Source organism: Rattus norvegicus, chromosome X (genome assembly GCF_036323735.1).
Source record: "Rattus norvegicus strain BN/NHsdMcwi chromosome X, GRCr8, whole genome shotgun sequence".
Lineage (NCBI taxonomy): Eukaryota > Metazoa > Chordata > Mammalia > Rodentia > Muridae > Rattus > Rattus norvegicus.
In genome coordinates, this window is record NC_086039.1 from 75,582,647 (window position 1) to 75,599,741 (window position 17,095).

Here is a 17,095-nt window from a genome sequence, read left to right on the forward strand (position 1 = left end):
GAGGGAACTGGACACAAGTCCCTTGACTGAGGGAACTGGACACAAGTCCCCATCCCTAACCCACAGTGTTAACTGTTAGTTTCTTCCCATTGAACCTCACAGGATGTCCAAACCAGAGATAAGGGCAGGTCCTCTGACCAGCAATAGTTGGCCAACAGAAAATTAACTGAATGGTAACTTGGAAGGTTTTTTTTTTGGAAGGGGGCATAGAATTCATTGCCTAGCATTACAACCCCTACAGGTCTTATAAGTATATATTATGGTTTCTGAGTTTGTGTCTTTATGAGAATTCTGTGTGTGCCCAAGTGTGTGTCTTTGTATCTATATGTGATCCTTCTGTTTTTTCTTGGCTCTAATTTCTTCTGGTCACATGTTTATTTTGTGCTATTGTGGTTTCATTTTTAATCATATCTTATTGTATTATTTTCTGCCCATGTCTTTGAGAGGCCTGTTTTCTAAAGAGAAAACAAGGGTGTGGATTTGCCTAGGGGTGGGTTGGAGTGCAGGGATCTGGAGTTGGTAGAAAAGAAACAGTAATCAGAGTATATTGTATGAAAAACAATGTCTTTTTAATAATAAATGACCATACCTCATCCCATTCCAATAGAAAGCTGCTTATTTTGGATCCATTATCATTGCAACCCTGAAAAGGTCAGAATGATTGTGATCATTTATTGTTATACAGCACTTAGATATCCTGCACATATATTGAGTATATGTTTATGCAGTGAATTTGTACTGCAAAAATTTGTATAAGGATATTTGTTTTAATAACAATTTACCTTTAAGTTTAAGACACGCATTTGTCAGTTTACAAACATACCCTAGTTGTATATGTCATGTTTCCTGACGGCATAAAAAGAGGGAAGTTAAAATGGATGACAAAGGAACCAGAGAAATAGTGTAATTGGTAAGTGTGATTGTTGACACCAAAACATAAATGCAAGAAATGGGCAGTTAGCTTTACGTTAATGATCCAATGTATAGTGACATTTCTCAACTCACTTGGCATGATCTCTAGACAGAACTGAAGGGTCATTTGTGAAGAAAAGTGATGGAGAAATAAATTAGATAAAGTATGTGTCATTTTTGCTCAAAGTTCAAAGAACAGGACAGTGTATTCAAATCACATTGAGATTCTTTTCACAGTAAAATCCTTACTTTCCATTGTAAGTTCAGGCTGTTCTTGGTTCTGCTAATCAGTGTGGGTGCAAGAGGAGGGTCTGGTTCACAGCCTGGTGTTGTGAAGCTAACCACTTCAGACACATTTCTGTGTTCTCCATCTCTTATGATTGCAACTCTGGAAAGGGAACAGAAATTGTTGTAAGAGTTAAGGTCCTGAGTTGTAAGTTTGTTTTTCTAAACATATTCTTTCTTCTTTTGTTGACCTTATTGAGCATACATAGCAACGACTTTCATTATGGCATTCTCATATATGAGCATCTTCCTCCCTGGCCATAAAGCTCTTTGGTCCCTTCTTCCCATGCTCACTGATCCCCTTTTTCTTCCTCCTAGTGCTACTACTTTCTTGGTTTTTCTTCTTTACCTTTTTTGCTAGCCTTATGAGTTTAAACTATGGTAGCTTATCTGAGTACCTATGGGCACTTTGCCAGCAAATAAATAGCTAGGCTGCCTTCAGGAATTCTAAGTACTAAACTCATATAGATTAAGGAGTCTTGGCTGGCTACAGGCTGCTGGTAGGTTGTGTGGGACACAGTTCCTACCTTAAGAAGTAGACCGTGCAAGGCTGTAGATCATGTAGGACCACAGTAACGCCATCACCACTGTGAAGAAAACGTTTGTTTATATGGGATCTCACGTACGTTTAACAGCAAAGTAACCAGTCCTAGTCTCATAGTAACTGAATAACTGATAAAGAACCACAAGAATTCCTGAAGTTTTTATCACTTTAAACCCCTTTATATTTGAGCAATATAGTATTGTTTGTAGGCTGTAGCCTCTATTTAGGAGCATATCAAGTTTTTGGGGGATGGTATGATCTGGGAGGTATGTGGTTTTTTTCCACCATCTAGTGGACACACAACAGAGCTGCTCTGGGTCTCTAAGGCAGCTACTTAAGTTCGGTTGGTGCGGATACACATCCGCAAATCCAGTCATCTGCCCATGTGCACACCTGCACCCAGAGGAAGCTGAAGGAGCTGAACAAAGTAGTCATCAGGAAGGCAGCTACCACAAGTTCTCGGTTTGTCTTGTCCCTTCATTCATTAAATTTTAATACTACAAACCAGCAATGATGTTACTCATTCAAAGCAGTCAATTTGTATTGTACTACTGCATATGTTTAACGATACTAGTACAGATCTGCTTTTAGTAGTTAATTTAGAGTGCAGATAGCAAATGCTTTGAAGAACACACTTCTCGCACAGTTCATTCATTCATTTTATGAGGCACTTTCTGGGTGAGATCCTGTCTGTCACATGAACAGAGGGATTATATTCCCTTTGTCTTCCTGAGCAGACACCAAGGAATTTGTTCTACCTCCAGATCCCATAAAGCCCCCTCTAAAATGGAAGGTATTGATAGTTTTAAGCAAAGGCTACTCAAAAGCTAACGGTAATCAAGGAGGAAGCAAACAGGCAATCTCCTCCTTCTGCTGTAGCTCCTCCTCTTCACCGTCCTTCCTCTCCCAGTACTGAGAGCTACGTTATATCTTTTTTTTCTTTCCCCCCTCCCCTTTCTTATCGGTGTTCCCCTCCCCACCCTTCCCCCATTGTCCCCCTCCCCCCAACAGTCTATTTCACTGGGGGTTCAGTCTTAGCAGGACCCAGGGCTTCCCCTTCCACTGGTGCTCTTACTAGGATATTCATTGCTACCTATGGGGTCAGAGTCCAGGGTCAGTCCATGTATAGTCTTTGGGTAGTGGCTTAGTCCCTGGAAGCTCTGGTTGCTTGGCATTGTTGTACATATGGGGTCTCGAGCCCCTTCAAGCTCTTCCAGTTCTTCCTCTGATTCCTTCATACGTTATATCTTTTCAAGATAGTGGTGCTTGTCAAGTACATGTCATACAGAAAGATTTCGATGCAAGCCAAGTTTGCATATCTGCATCTCTGCTATGCAGCACAGATGATTGTACTTTGGGATTATTAAATTGCACACCTTTAAGTGCTAATTATCAAAGAAATAAAACTTTACATAATGTCACATTTTCAAATCAAGTCTCTGACTAAAGAAGAAAAATTCTCAAACTAAAATTGTATCCATCCACCCATCCCACCCATCCATCCAACCCTCCAGGGACCCATCCATCCATCCATCCATGTATCTATCTAGGCTTTTCTCTTGGGTGTAGCCGTGTCTGTCCTGATCCTCATTCAATAGACCAGGCTGGCCTTGAATGCAGAGATCAGCTTGCGTAAGTGCTAGCAGTCAAGGTGAGCACCACCACTGGCTGGATGATTGGCAGATATTGGAATAACATACTATGACCTTATCGAGATTTGTACATTGGTTCAATAACTTACTATTAAAATTCTATCTCTGTCAAAAAACTTGAAAAGAATATGAAGAATTCAGCCTAGGTATAAGTTTGGGTACAATGACTATATGTGTCTATTGTATGTTTAAACTGAATAATGTGAAATAATTTAAAAGACTTACGTATAAATATTTTTATAGTTGCCATTTTTACCACTGCTGGACAGTGTCAATTCAAATTTCATCGGAGAATTAATATCATATTTTTCAGCACTGTTCAGAGCCCATGAAACAGTTGCAGATCGTGTTTGGATATTTGAAACCTAAAATGAAGAAATTGAAGAAGTATACTTAAAAATCATAGTCTGTACTTTTGAATGCAAACTTTTCTTTAGTTGTTTGATACTAGGTGCAATTCCCATATTAGGTGCTTAAATACTCTGATTAAGTAATTAGCCACCTTTCCTATCTTTAATGATCCCACATTGGATGTTAATGTATTGCTGCAGAATATTATGAAAATATTAAAACAGTAAATGTTCTAAAGAAAACTAGCAGTGATTTTGGACGGTTTAGATAGAAAAGTTGGAAGAGCATTAAATCTTCTTTTTCATTACGTACCACAGGTTTTTCAATGTTGGAGCAACATGGCTGTGTTCCATATTCTGTATTGTGTTCTAAAAGTAAGAAAAAAAAAAAACCTCAAACAAAATAATACATTGACAACAAGAGACTAGAGTTAGTTCACATTATAAATATATCATTACTATGAAAAGTAGTAAGACCTAACTAAGATTTATATTAACATAAACTCTAATTGGATATTTACAAAACTTCTGAATTTAAATAAAATCAACAAATTATGTAGGATTGAAATCTATAATTATTCATTAGAAGACAACTAGAAAGGATTCAAGGATGTATTTCTTTATTTAATATGTATAGTTGTGTGTGTGTGTGTGTGTGTGTGTGTGTGTGTGTGTTGGTAGGAATCTAGTTCATGACCTTTGGCATACTATACAAGCACTCTAGCACTGACATTGATCCTAACATTCCTCATGGTTTTAAAAGGCAGCCTCGGTATGACTTTACCTATGATATTTGGACTTCAAGAGTGCACTAAGTGTCCTGTCATTTGCTACATATAAAACTTGAAAGACATTATACTAAATGAAATGAGCCAAGCGCAGAAAAACAAATATGTCATGATCTCACTTGTATGAAGAATTTAATGAAGTTGAAAGACACATAACAATCAGGGCATAGGAGCAGGGAGGAATTGCTGGTCCTAGGGAGTAAACTTCATATAGGAGGAAGAGGTTCTGGGAGCTCTTGAGCAGCAGGGTGAGGTAGTCATTATAAGGTATATTTCAATAAGGTAGACAGACATTTTCATACTTTTGAACATAAAAAACAGTCCAAATTGATAATTGAGATGATTGTTTTAGCTTCATTTACTAATTCCACATCATATTTATATATTCCAAATATAAATATGTGTCAAAATGTCTCATATCACTTCATGAGTTTAGGCTTATTATTTGTCAATTAATAATACATTAAACTAAATTAGAAAAGTGGAGGTACGGCTTAATGGGTTACAGAGGAAACAGAAGCAGAGAATTTCACTCTAATATTTTGAATTGGCTGGCAAGGTGACATGGGGTGTAAATGTGCTTCCCACCAAACACTGTAACCTGAGTTTGAACCGGGAACCTGCATCTTTCAAAGGAGAAAACAAACTCCCAGAAGTTGCCCTCTGATTTCCCTCATTCCCATACATACACAAACTAAATAAACAATTACGTGTAATAGAAATTTATGTAAAAATGAACCGAGGACCTAACGCCATCTGGGACCCTGGTGCACGGGGGCTCTGGCAAAAGGCGGCGCAGGCCCTCCTGGTTGCTACCCTCACCGAGAGCTCAAAAGCAGCACCCCATGAGCAAACTTGAGCCTCGGGACCACAGGTAAGACCAACTTTTCTGCTGCAAGTGACCTGCATGGTGAACTCAAGACACAGGCCCACAGGAACAGCTGAAGACCTGTAGATAGGAAAAACTACACGCCCGAAAACAGAACACTCTGTTCCCATAACTGGCTGAAAGAAAACAGGAAAACAGGTCTACAGAACTCCTGACACACAGGCCTATAGGACAGTCTAGCCACTGTCAGAAATAGCAGAACAAAGTAACACTAGAGATAATCTGATGGTGAGAGGCAAGCACAGGAACCCAAGCAACAGAAACCAAGACTACATGGCATCATCGGAGCCCAATTCTCCCACCAAAACAAACATGGAATATCCAAACACACAAGAAAAGCAAGATCTAGATTTAAAATCATATTTGATCATGATGCTGGAGGACTTCAAGAAAGACATGAAGAACTCCCTTAGGGAAACACAGGAAAACATAAATAAACAAGTAGAAGCCTATAGAGAGGAATCACAAAAATCCCAGAAAGAATTCCAGGAAAACATAATCGAACAGGTGAAGGAGTTAAAAATGGAAATAGAAGCAATAAAGAAAGGACACAGGAAAACAACCCTGGATATAGAAAACCAAAGGAAGAGACAAGGAGCCGTAGATAAAAATGAACTGAGAGTCCAAATTATTTGGCTTGTATCCTCATTGGCAACAAATTGGGCTTGTTGTGTTTACCTCTCACTGATGCATTTGATGAGTGCCTCTTCCTTTGGTTTTCATCTGATATCTGCTTACTGTCTCCAGCTCCCATGTTAGTCTCTGTCTCTCCAGGATTGTCTTCAGTATATGCTCTGGTGTTGTTGGAAATGGTGGCAGCACCAGATGGTCTGAGATCATCTTTATTCGAGGAGCAGGTCTGAGCATTTTCAGTGATGAGAGCATTGCAAGTACTCTCAGAAGTATAGCTCGGAATACTCTTAGCATCTGGTGGTTCATGAGTTTCATCAGAGGTGACTAGATCATAAGTATTTATGGAAGGGCTTGTAATATCATTACTGTTGTCAGAGCAAAATGCGTTTGAGGTAGAATTGCTTGGGGAATGACCAGAACTAGTGTTTCTGTCAGTAGTGTTAGTGTCTGGAATATTGTCAGCCATGTTTCTTGGAGTGCTGTCAGTAGTGCAAGCCTTTAAGACAGTATTCAGAGAGTAAGTGTCCAGAGGACTGGTATCAGTGTTAGTGCTTGGAGCAGTATCCACAGTGTAAGGACAGAGTGTACCAGAAGGAGCAGATATGTCAATGACTTTGTTCAGAAGCAAAGGGGTGTCACTAAAAGTGGAGCTAATCTTGTGTTCACCAAGTTGGCGATCCCTTATTTTCTTCTTTGAATATTCTCCAATCGTTACAGTCCTTTCATCAAATAGGTTATGATTCACTCTTCCATGAGGATAGGTTTCTAAGAGAGAAAATAAATGCAATCAAGTTCAGTAGTCATCCCATTCTCTCACGTTCTTTCACCTATCCATCCAAAGAACACTGATAAATCACAGTTTACTTTAAAAGGTTTTCTTACTTTGCTTCATTACAAGTATTTGGTATTCATGTATATGTTCTTTGTATATGTGTTTAGGATATACTGATAAGTACAGAAAAAAAGAGTAAATAATATTTTCCCGATAGTAATTTACTTTAAAATCTTAAGGTCTTATGATGGTTCTTATGACATCCTCCAGAGTCTTTTATTTCCCAAATAATAGCATTAATAGTCAAAATTTTTATGATTTTCCAATCTGATTTTATAGACTTGCCAGGAAAAGTATGTACCACAAATAACATGCTATACATAATTAAAAGAAATATTTTTGACAATTTGTATTAATGACTATTTTATGTAGATCATAAACTTTAGGCATTATAAGTATTTTCCTATCAACTATCATCAACCCTAGTATATATGCATGATATGCAATCATTCATGGAAATGTTATTATTTTCTACTTTTTTCCACTTTAATAACTGTCCATATCTGCTCGCTTTTAACAAATGGAAAATACTTCATATTTTTTTTACTTGTGCAAAGTTTTCTATTTATATTGGCACACATTCATTGTATGTAATGATGTGTTTCACAAAAACATTTCAAAATGTGGTACATTTACACCATGGAGTACTACTCAGGTATAAAAAACAATGTCTACATGACATTCTTAGGCAAATGGATGGGACTAGAAAATATCATCCTGTGTTAGATAATCCAGTCACAAAAGAACACACACGGTATACACTCACTGGTAAGTGGGTATTAGCTGAAAAGCTTGGGATACCTAAGGAAAATTTCACAGATGACATGAAGCCCAAGAAGAAGGAAGACCAAAATGTGGATGCTTCAGGTCTTCATAGAAGGGAGAACAAAATGCTCATGGGAGGAAATACAGGGACAAAATGTGGAGCAGGGACTGAAGAAAATGTCATCCAGAGATTGCCCCATCTGAGGATCCATCCTATATGCAGCCACCAAACCCAGTCACTTTTGCTGATGCCAAGAAGTGCTTGGTGATAGGAGCCAGATATGGATGTCTCCTGAGAGACTCTGTAGGGCTCTACTGATGCAGATGAGGATGGTTGTAGCTAACCATTAGACTGAAAAGGGTGACCCAAATGGAGGAGTTAGGGAAAAGACTGATGGAGTTGAAGGGGTTTGCAACCCCATAGGGACAACAACAGTATCAACCAACCAGACCCCACCAGATCTCCCAGCTACTGAACCACAAACCAATGAGTACACATGGAGGTACCCATGGCTCCAGCTGCATATGTAGCAGAGGATGGCCTTGCCTGGCATCAGTAGGAGGAAAACCCCTTGGTCCTATGAAAGCTTGTTTCCCTAATGTGGTAGAATGCCAGGACATTGAGGGGGAGTGGGAGCATTTTCAATGAAGGGGGAGGGTATATATGAGAGGGGGAGGGGGATAAAATGTGAAAAGTAAATAGATAAAGTATACATGAAAAATAAAAATTAAAAATTAAAAACATTTTCATACAATATATCATGTTCTTGTCAATATTTCCCCCATTACCCTATTTATTTTCCCTCCCCTTCCTGCTATTCTCCATGTTTTAATATAGTTATTGTCCTTGTCATCTCTTACGCCTCCTCTTCCTTCTCTTCTTGTGGATGACCTTTTGAATCCTCATGCTTCTACATCCAGAATGCTGCCATTATAAGTATATACCGGAGTTCCCTGCACCCAAATCCCGTGGGGAAGAGAGCTGAAAACCCAGGACTGCAGATATCCTGTGACTGCAGGACAGACTGACAACCTCTGCACACCTCTACCCACATTCCCGGTCCAAGGGGAAACTGTACAGTGCCTCTGGACACATGGATTTAGGAAAAGTTAGCCACCAGTCCTCGCAGTTCTGGTCTGTGCCCAGGACTGAACTGTACTGGCCAAACAGCTCCCTGCACCTAAATCCCATGGCAGAGAGAGCTGGACCCTCAGAACTGTGGACACCCCTGAGAAGTCAGAGGAGACTACCCTCTGCCCACAGGTCAGACCCAAGAAGGAATTGCCTAATGTAAACAGTGCCCCCCTGGGTGCAAGGACCTAGGAGTAATCAAGGGCATGACCCTTTGATTCCTGCCCATGCCTGGAGCTGAAAGAGAGTCTCCAGGAGCACCTACAAACCTGAAATCAGAGCACCTGTTCTCAGAAAAGGCTGAAAGAAAGCATGAAAACAGTTCTACAGGGACTGCTGACACAGAGGCCTACAGCAGGGTCAAGTCACTCTCAGAAACAGCAAGACAAGCAAACACCAGAGACAACCCAATGGCTAGAGGCAAGTGCAGGAAGCTAAGCAACAGAAACCAAGACTACTTAACATCATCAGAGCCCAGTTCTCACACCAAAGAAAATAAGGATAACCAAATACACCAGAAAAGCAAGAATTAGATTTAAAATCACATTTTTTGATAATGATGGAGGACTTTAAGAAAGACAAAGAACTCCCTTAAAGAAATGCAGGAAAACACAAGTAAACAAGTAGAAGCCCTTAGAGAGGAAACACAAAAATCCCTGAAAGAATTATAGGAAAACACAACCAAACAGGTGAATGAATTGAAAATGGAAATAGAAACAATAAAGAAAGCACAAAAGGAGACAACCCTGGATATAGGAAACCTAAGGAAGAGACAAGGAGCTGTAGAAACAAGCATCAAAAACAGAATAAAAGAGAGAGAAGAGAGAATCTCAGGGGCAGAAAATAACATAGAAAACATTGACCCAACTGTCAAAGATAATGTAAAAGAAAAAAAGATCCTAGCCCCAAACATCCAGGAAATCCAGGACACAATGAGAAGATCAAACCTAAGGATAATAGGTATAGAAGAAAGTGAAGACTCCCAACTTAAAGGGCCAGTAAATATATTCATCAAAAGAATAGAAGAAAACTTTCCTAACCTAAAGAAAGAGATGCCCATAAACGTACAAGAAGCCTACAAGAACTCCAAATAGATTGGACCAAAAGTGAACTTCTGCCTGTCATATAATAGTCAAAACACCAAATGTACAAAACAAAGAAAGAATATTAAAAGCAGTAAGGGCAAAAGGTCAAGTGACATATAAAGGCACACCTATAAGAATTACACCAGACTTATCACCAGAGACTATGAAAGCCAGAGGATCCTGGACAGATGTCATACAGACCCTAAGAGAACACAAATGTCAGCCCAAGTTACTGTATCCAGCAAAACTCTTAATTAACATAGATGGAGAAACCAAGATATTCCATGACAAAACCAAATTTACACAATATCTTTCTACAAATCCAGTGCTACAAAGGATAATAGATGGAAAACTCCAACACAAGGAGAGAAACTACACCCTACAGAAAGCAAGAATATAATTTCGTTGCAATGAATCCGAAAGAGAGATAAATAAACATAATTCCATCTCTAACAACGAAAATAAAGGAAGGGACAATCACTATTCCGTAAAATAACATACGGACTCAATTCCCCAATAAAAAGACATAGACTAACAGACTGGATAGGTAAAGAGGACCCAGCATTTTGCTGCATATAGGAAACACACCTCAGAGACAAAGACAGACACTACTTCAGACTAAGTGCCTGGAAAACAACTTTCCAAGCAAATGGCCCGAAGAAACAAGCTGGAATTGACATTCTAATATCAAATAAAATTGACTTTCAACCAAAAAAGAAAAGGAAGTTACACTTCATATTCAAAACACCAAATACACAAAACAAAGAAAGAATATTAAAAGCAGTAAGGGAAAAATGTCAAGTAACATATAAAGGCAGACCTATCAGAATCACACCAGACTTCTCACCAGAGACTATGAAAGCCAGAAGATCCCGGACAGATGTCATACAGACCCTAAGAGAACACAAATCCCAGCCCAGGTTACTGTATCCAGCATAACTCTTAATTAACATAGATGGAGAAAACAAGATATTCCATAACAAAACCAAATTTACACAATATCGTTCTACAAATCCAGCACTACAAAGGATAAGAAATGGTAAAGCCCAACACAAGGAGGCAAGCTACACCCTAGAAAAAGCAAGAAACTAATTGTCTTGGCAATAAAACAAAGAGAAGAAAAGCACAAACATAAACTCACATCCAAATATGAATACAACTGGAAGCAATAATCACTATTCCTTAATATCTCTCACCATCAATGGTCTCAACTCTCCAATAAAAAGACATAGATTAACAAACTGGATATGCAACGAGGACCCTGCATTCTGCTGCCTACAGGAAACACACCTCAGAGACAAAGACAGACACTACCTCAGAGTGAAAGGCTGGAAAAAAAACTTTCTAAGCAAATGGTCTGAAGAAGCAAGCTGGAGTAGCCATTCTAATGGCTTATGCTCGAAGATCAAGAATCAACAAATGGGATCTCATAAAACTGCAAAGCTTCTGTAAGGCAAAGGACACTGTTGTTAGGACAAAATGGCAACCAACAGATTAGGAAAAGATCTTTACCAATCCTACAACAGATAGAGGGCTTGTATCCAAAATATACAAAGAACTCAAGAAGTTAGACCACAGGGAGACAAATAACCCTATTAAAAATTGGGGTTCAGAGCTAAACAAAGAATTCACAGCTGAGGAATGCTGAATGGCTGAGAAACACCTAAAGAAATGTTCAACATCTTTAGTCATAAGGGAAATGCAAATCAAAACAACCCTGAGATTTCACCTCACACCAGTGAGAATGGCTAAGATCAAAAACTCAGGTGACAGCAGATGCTGGCGAGGATGCGAAGAAAGAGGAATACTCCTCCATTGTTGGTGGGATTGCAGACTGGTACAACCATTCTGGAAATCAGTCTGGAGGTTCCTCAGAAAATTGGACATTGAACTGCCTGAGGATCCAGCTATACCTCTCTTGGGCATATACCCAAAAGATGCCCCAACATATAACAAAGACACATGCTCCACTAGCTACGAAAACTAGATAAGATTGATGAAGTCAGAGAATGCACGCTGAAAGGGACCGGATATAGATCTCTCCTGAGAGACACATCCAGAGCATGTACAATAGAGAGGTCAATGCTAGCAGAAAACCACTGAACTGAGTACAGGACCCCCTTGGGGGGAATGAGAGGAAATATTGAAAGTGTTGAAGGAGCTTGCAACCCCATAAGAACAACAATGCCAACCAACCAGAGCTTCCAGGGACTAAACCACTACTGAAAGTCTATACATGGACTGACCCAGGGCTCCAACTGCATATGTAGCAGAGAATAGCATTATTGGGGCACCAGTGGAAGCGGAAGCCCTTGGTCCTGCCAAGGTTGGACCCCCAAGTGCAGGGGAATATGGGGGGCAGTAATGGGGATGTATGGGGGAATAGCTGTATGGGGGAGGGGGATGGGCGGGGATGGGGGCTTATGGACAGGAAACTAGGAAGGGGAATAACATTTGAAATGAAAGTAAAGAAACATATCTAATAAAAAATTTTAAAAAACATAATTATATACCATCATACCTGGTTTTATTTGGTAACGAAACTCAGGACTTTCTGTATTCTAGGCAAATATTCTAGTAAATGATCATTTTCTCAGTTCTCAGATAGGCTCATGCCTACTTTCATGCCATATCTATATTTTTGTCTCAAATCTAGGGCAATGCTTATCATTTACAAAAATATATGCTGGGTCTGGAGAGATGGCTCAGTGGGTTCAATTTCCAGCATCCACGTGGCAGCTAAGAACTATTAGGTAATTTCATTTCCAGAGGATCTGATGCCCTCTTTCTTTCTGGTCCCCACAGGCCCTCCACACATGGTGTACAGACATACATTCCGGGAAACACTTCAGAGAAATAAAAATGCTATCCCAATAGAAGAAAAGTATATACTACCAAGATGTTCCTGGAATATAAATGCTGCTGCTGGTGGTAGCAGTGGCAGTGGTGGTGGAAGTGGAAGTGACGGGATCTGCTGTGGTTCTTGGATGTAAGAAGATATTGGGAATTCCCCTTGAACTGGAGAATACAGCAGTTGAGGGGTCTGTGGGTATGTGAGCAATGGTGCTGCTACAAAGGGGTGTTGCACAGGCCCAGTCACGGGCATGTGATAGTCAAGTGTCTGAGGTACAATGATAATTTTTTGAATTCCATTTTCTTCCACAACCTAAAACAGAAGACAGAATCATATGTACATATTAACATCCATAGAAATTACTGTCTTGGATTTATATCACATGCAGTTAATTTAGAAATCTAAAGTATCATGGACCAATCATCAAGAAGGTATGATCATTCTCTGTCCACCCCCAGGTAACTTGATTTTATCTTAGTATGGTCTCTAGAGCTCTGTCTACCAGGCTGACTTCAGACTAACCGATTGGCCTCCTGAGTACTGGGATTAATCGGTGTACATCAGCATGTCTGGCTGTAGCTAGCTTTTAACATTCGAAATGTAAATAAGAAATACTCAAGTTAATAAAAAAATGAGGTAATTTCTGACACATTTCAAAACCTTAAAGTGTAACATATAATTTAAAAGTATTCTTTCTAATCAATACTTCCTCAAGGCTTCCCACCTGGAAAGTACTGTTAATTAATTATGAACATTTCTATAATTTCGTCTTTTCCGTATTTTTATATTACAATAGTTTTATTTCTACCAATCTGTACTTTCAATTTTACTTAGTAATATACTTTTGAAAACGTTTCCATTTGGTTATGATCTGTCCTTGCCCATGTTTTCAGACAGGGTCTCACTATGTAACTCTAGCTGACTTGAACTCACTGCAGACCAGGCTGTCTAGTGCTGGCATTAAAAGTGAGTGACACCACTACACAGCCTCTTTCTTTCAATTTTTTTGGCCTAGATTTCTAGTACTCCATTGTCTTCATATATCATACAGAAACTCATTTATAGGCTTCAGATTTGTTTTCAAACTTTTCTGTAATTGTAAATAACATTGCAAAAATTATGTATATGCTATACTAACAATATGTATATGCGATAGTAATGTATCATTATAATGTTATAAAAATGTATGATAAATTCTTTGAAGTGAATTGCTGACTGCAGGCATGTGTGCACAAACTTTCACTAGATATTTTCTCACAAGACTCACAACTGCAGCATTATGCAATATACAAAACTCCCAAACCATGAACACAAAGGCTAGGAGGAAGAATAACAAGACGTCTTCCCAAATATTGTAGTTCCACAGCCATTGGATATTTTCTTAATCATAATGGGGGATTATCTGCCTCCCCATTTTATGAGCACAACAAATATGTGAGGATTTTTAAAATAAGTTTTCTTCGACCTTTAATAATAAAATACTACTGGGTTGAAAATTGTAATTACTTTAAGGACTAAAGACTATACATTATCAGAAGCCATTGCTGTCTGTGTTATGATATTTCTTAAGGCGGATTAACACACTCTACAAAGCAATGGAAGATAAGTAAATATTAAGTGATCTAAATTTGCTAAACAGTTAGGAATCATGTATGGGGCAATCAAAGGGAGGTTGGGGAAAAATCACTTGAAATAATTTCAGTTAAAGGTTTAATTAAAAGCCAAATTTAAAGAAATGATAACAGTAAAGTAAGTAAACACATATTTCAGAAAATCTAGTATACAGTGACACAGTAAAGTTTAAATGATAATAAAGAGCTAACCACAAAAGAAAAATAACATTTCCATACCTGAGATATGTAACCAGGGGGAAGGTATATTGGTGGCAGATTACCAGATGGTGCTATCAGAGGTACATCTGCAGGTCCTAAGAGAATTATTAATGAATTTAAACAAAGTCCAATACAGAATTCCAGTTAACTAGCATTGAGCTTTAAAATAGCCATTTTGAAAGAATATTGCTGCATATACACAAAGCCTATTGCCCAAGTGTAGATGTAATCACCAAAAATTCATGTCAAGCAATGGAATATAATCAGGGGATCCAATGAGTACTGGGCAAAATGTATATTATAAAAGCTACTGGCAAGTTCACTGCAGCTTTCTGGTGGTATTCTCTCATTAGCATGCTTATGTTGCCTAAAGTTTTGCTTTGTGTCATAAAATCATTTCTTGCAGTTATATTGCCTGATAAAAATGAAATGAAATTTTATATTAGGTCTTCTTCCCATACTATTAAAGTTTAACACATACATGTATATGGGAAATTATACAATTCTATTGTAATCTCAAAATAAGAGAAATAATTTAAAAAGGGAAGCGGGTGCCTAGAAAGATGGGTCAGTGTTTGAGAGCACTGGCTGATCTTCCAGAGGACCTGGGTTCGATTCTTGGCTCCCATATAGTGCCTCACAACTATGTGCTATTTCCTTTCAAGGTTTGTCTAGCCTGACTAAAGAGATGCATATGGTTCTGTCATAAAATCGTTTCACCTCTGAATGCTGGCAGTGTTTCTGTTCTCAGAGGATGCCCTAACTGAGACATGCCTCAGACTGGACAGCGTGCTGAAATTGAACCTCACCTATGACTGCACTGGGGAAGTCTACTGGCCTTGAGAAATACCTTCTGGGTGAACATTGCAGCTCATGTCACACCCATGAAATGGGTCTGGTCTAAATTTGACCGTCACTAGTAATAGAAAAACAATCCTTATTTTCAGTTGTAACAAAGTTTGGGGTTTATACACACTCAGATCGTGGATGTCTGCCCCTTCATGCCATGTTAAGGTATAACTGCTACTTACAGTTAGATCTATCTAGTTGTAATTTATGAAAAGGCTTTGAGGTCTGTTATATCCAAGTCTCCGTGACTCGGTCACATGATGTTCAGTTAGAGAGAGATGTCTTTTGTGCTTTAATAGATTCTTCTATACTATTCCATGACCTCTAAACTTTAGTTGTAGGTGGTACCCTTGAGAAGTCTTCATTTGTGGGTTCCCAAGGCTCTGCTCGTCTATGGTTAGTTAGGCCAGGCTAGACTGTAGTGCCTGCTCTGTGATGCATCTCCTCTGGCCCCAGCAGGACACTGAAGTAGAAATTGATGGGGAAGGATATGCCAAGACTATGTTATCTATGTTATCTATGTTATGTTGTCTATGAATTTTGAAAAGGGTCATTATCAAAGTTAATAACTATAACCCTTTGTGTGAGATAATACAGGCATGCTCTCAAGAACCCTGCTTACTTTCAAACTAGGCCAGTTGAAACCATGTAGAAGTACACCTATGTGACTGCACATCAGAAAGCTTGGCTGCACATTTTACAAGTCAAATGTTTCAAGATAGTAGATAAGCTTAAAGGAATTGTACAGCCTTCCTTCAGTTTATTAGACAAGGCCCTCAGGGTCTTTAAAGCCACAAGGAGATGTTTAAAGCTAAGGTTGAATATTAGAAGATTAAAGAGAGACAGAGCAAGGTCAGTACATGCGTGACAAATTGTCTATTCCTGGTCATCTCAGGAAGCCCTAGAGCTCTATCTAGTGGTCACTCTGCTTATTCACAAGAACCAGCTTATTTAAGGGCCAAAACAGTCTTTCCTGTTATTGGTGTTGTTAGCTAGGATTTTTAAACCCTGAGTTCTAAAAGTTACTAAGCTATACACGTCCCTTGGGACATGTCCATCAACAAAGTACAGAGCAATTGCATGCAAGAAAGTAGCTGTCTGTCATGTGAGGGAACAGCAACCTCCACACAAACTCTTCTTCAGAGCAAACCTGCATTAGGACAACTGCCCATGATTTGGGAGAGAACTAGAACATGACTCAGTGGCAGCCTTCATTAAACCCCGTCTCCTCCTGTCAATAAACTCCAGTTTGAATAGTCCCCCCTTCCTGTGGAGTACAGTTTCAATTTCCCATAGTCAACTTCCCAAAGTTTAGAACACTAACATTATTCCTGTGCATCTCTGTGTGACCACGATGTTTACTTGTCCAACATGACCTCAGCCTCTTCCCCATCTTTGATAAAACCATAGCCTGTGAGAGACATTTGTTCTCTCACCTTCTGTGATGAGAGGCCCCCTTAGGTTTACTTCAAAATTAACCTGTCCCCACCTCTGTGGATCTGCTTCCTGAGTGTCAGGGTCTTCTTGCAACCAGGAAGCTGCTGACTGTGGTAGGTTATCCTGTGCTCTTTCTGAGAAGTCATTGGCTCTCTCTCCCTGTTTTCTTCCAGTCCTTCTTTCTTTCAGCCTTGCTCTGTGTTTGCATGAAGATGACTGAACACTTTGTCGAAGTATGGAATCCTGGTCAGGACAC

At 39.1% G+C, this 17,095-nt stretch overlaps 1 protein-coding gene across 5 annotated transcripts in view; it reads right to left on the reverse strand.

The window, feature by feature from the left end:
- The window catches only part of Fndc3c1 (fibronectin type III domain containing 3C1), a 68,571-nt gene that overhangs the window by 20,405 nt on the left and 31,071 nt on the right, over nucleotides 1-17,095 (reverse strand). For all 5 annotated transcript variants that reach the window (XM_063280022.1, XM_063280023.1, XM_039099739.2 and 2 more), the window contains 8 exons: nucleotides 14,572-14,648; nucleotides 12,763-13,033; nucleotides 6,099-6,818; nucleotides 4,057-4,112; nucleotides 3,619-3,758; nucleotides 1,725-1,784; nucleotides 1,162-1,300; nucleotides 590-643 (listed from right to left, as the gene is read on the reverse strand). In XM_063280022.1, the coding sequence (XP_063136092.1) occupies nucleotides 590-643; nucleotides 1,162-1,300; nucleotides 1,725-1,784; nucleotides 3,619-3,758; nucleotides 4,057-4,112; nucleotides 6,099-6,818; nucleotides 12,763-13,033; nucleotides 14,572-14,648 (1,517 nt within the window). The remainder of the gene's footprint in view (nucleotides 1-589; nucleotides 644-1,161; nucleotides 1,301-1,724; nucleotides 1,785-3,618; nucleotides 3,759-4,056; nucleotides 4,113-6,098; nucleotides 6,819-12,762; nucleotides 13,034-14,571; nucleotides 14,649-17,095) is intronic.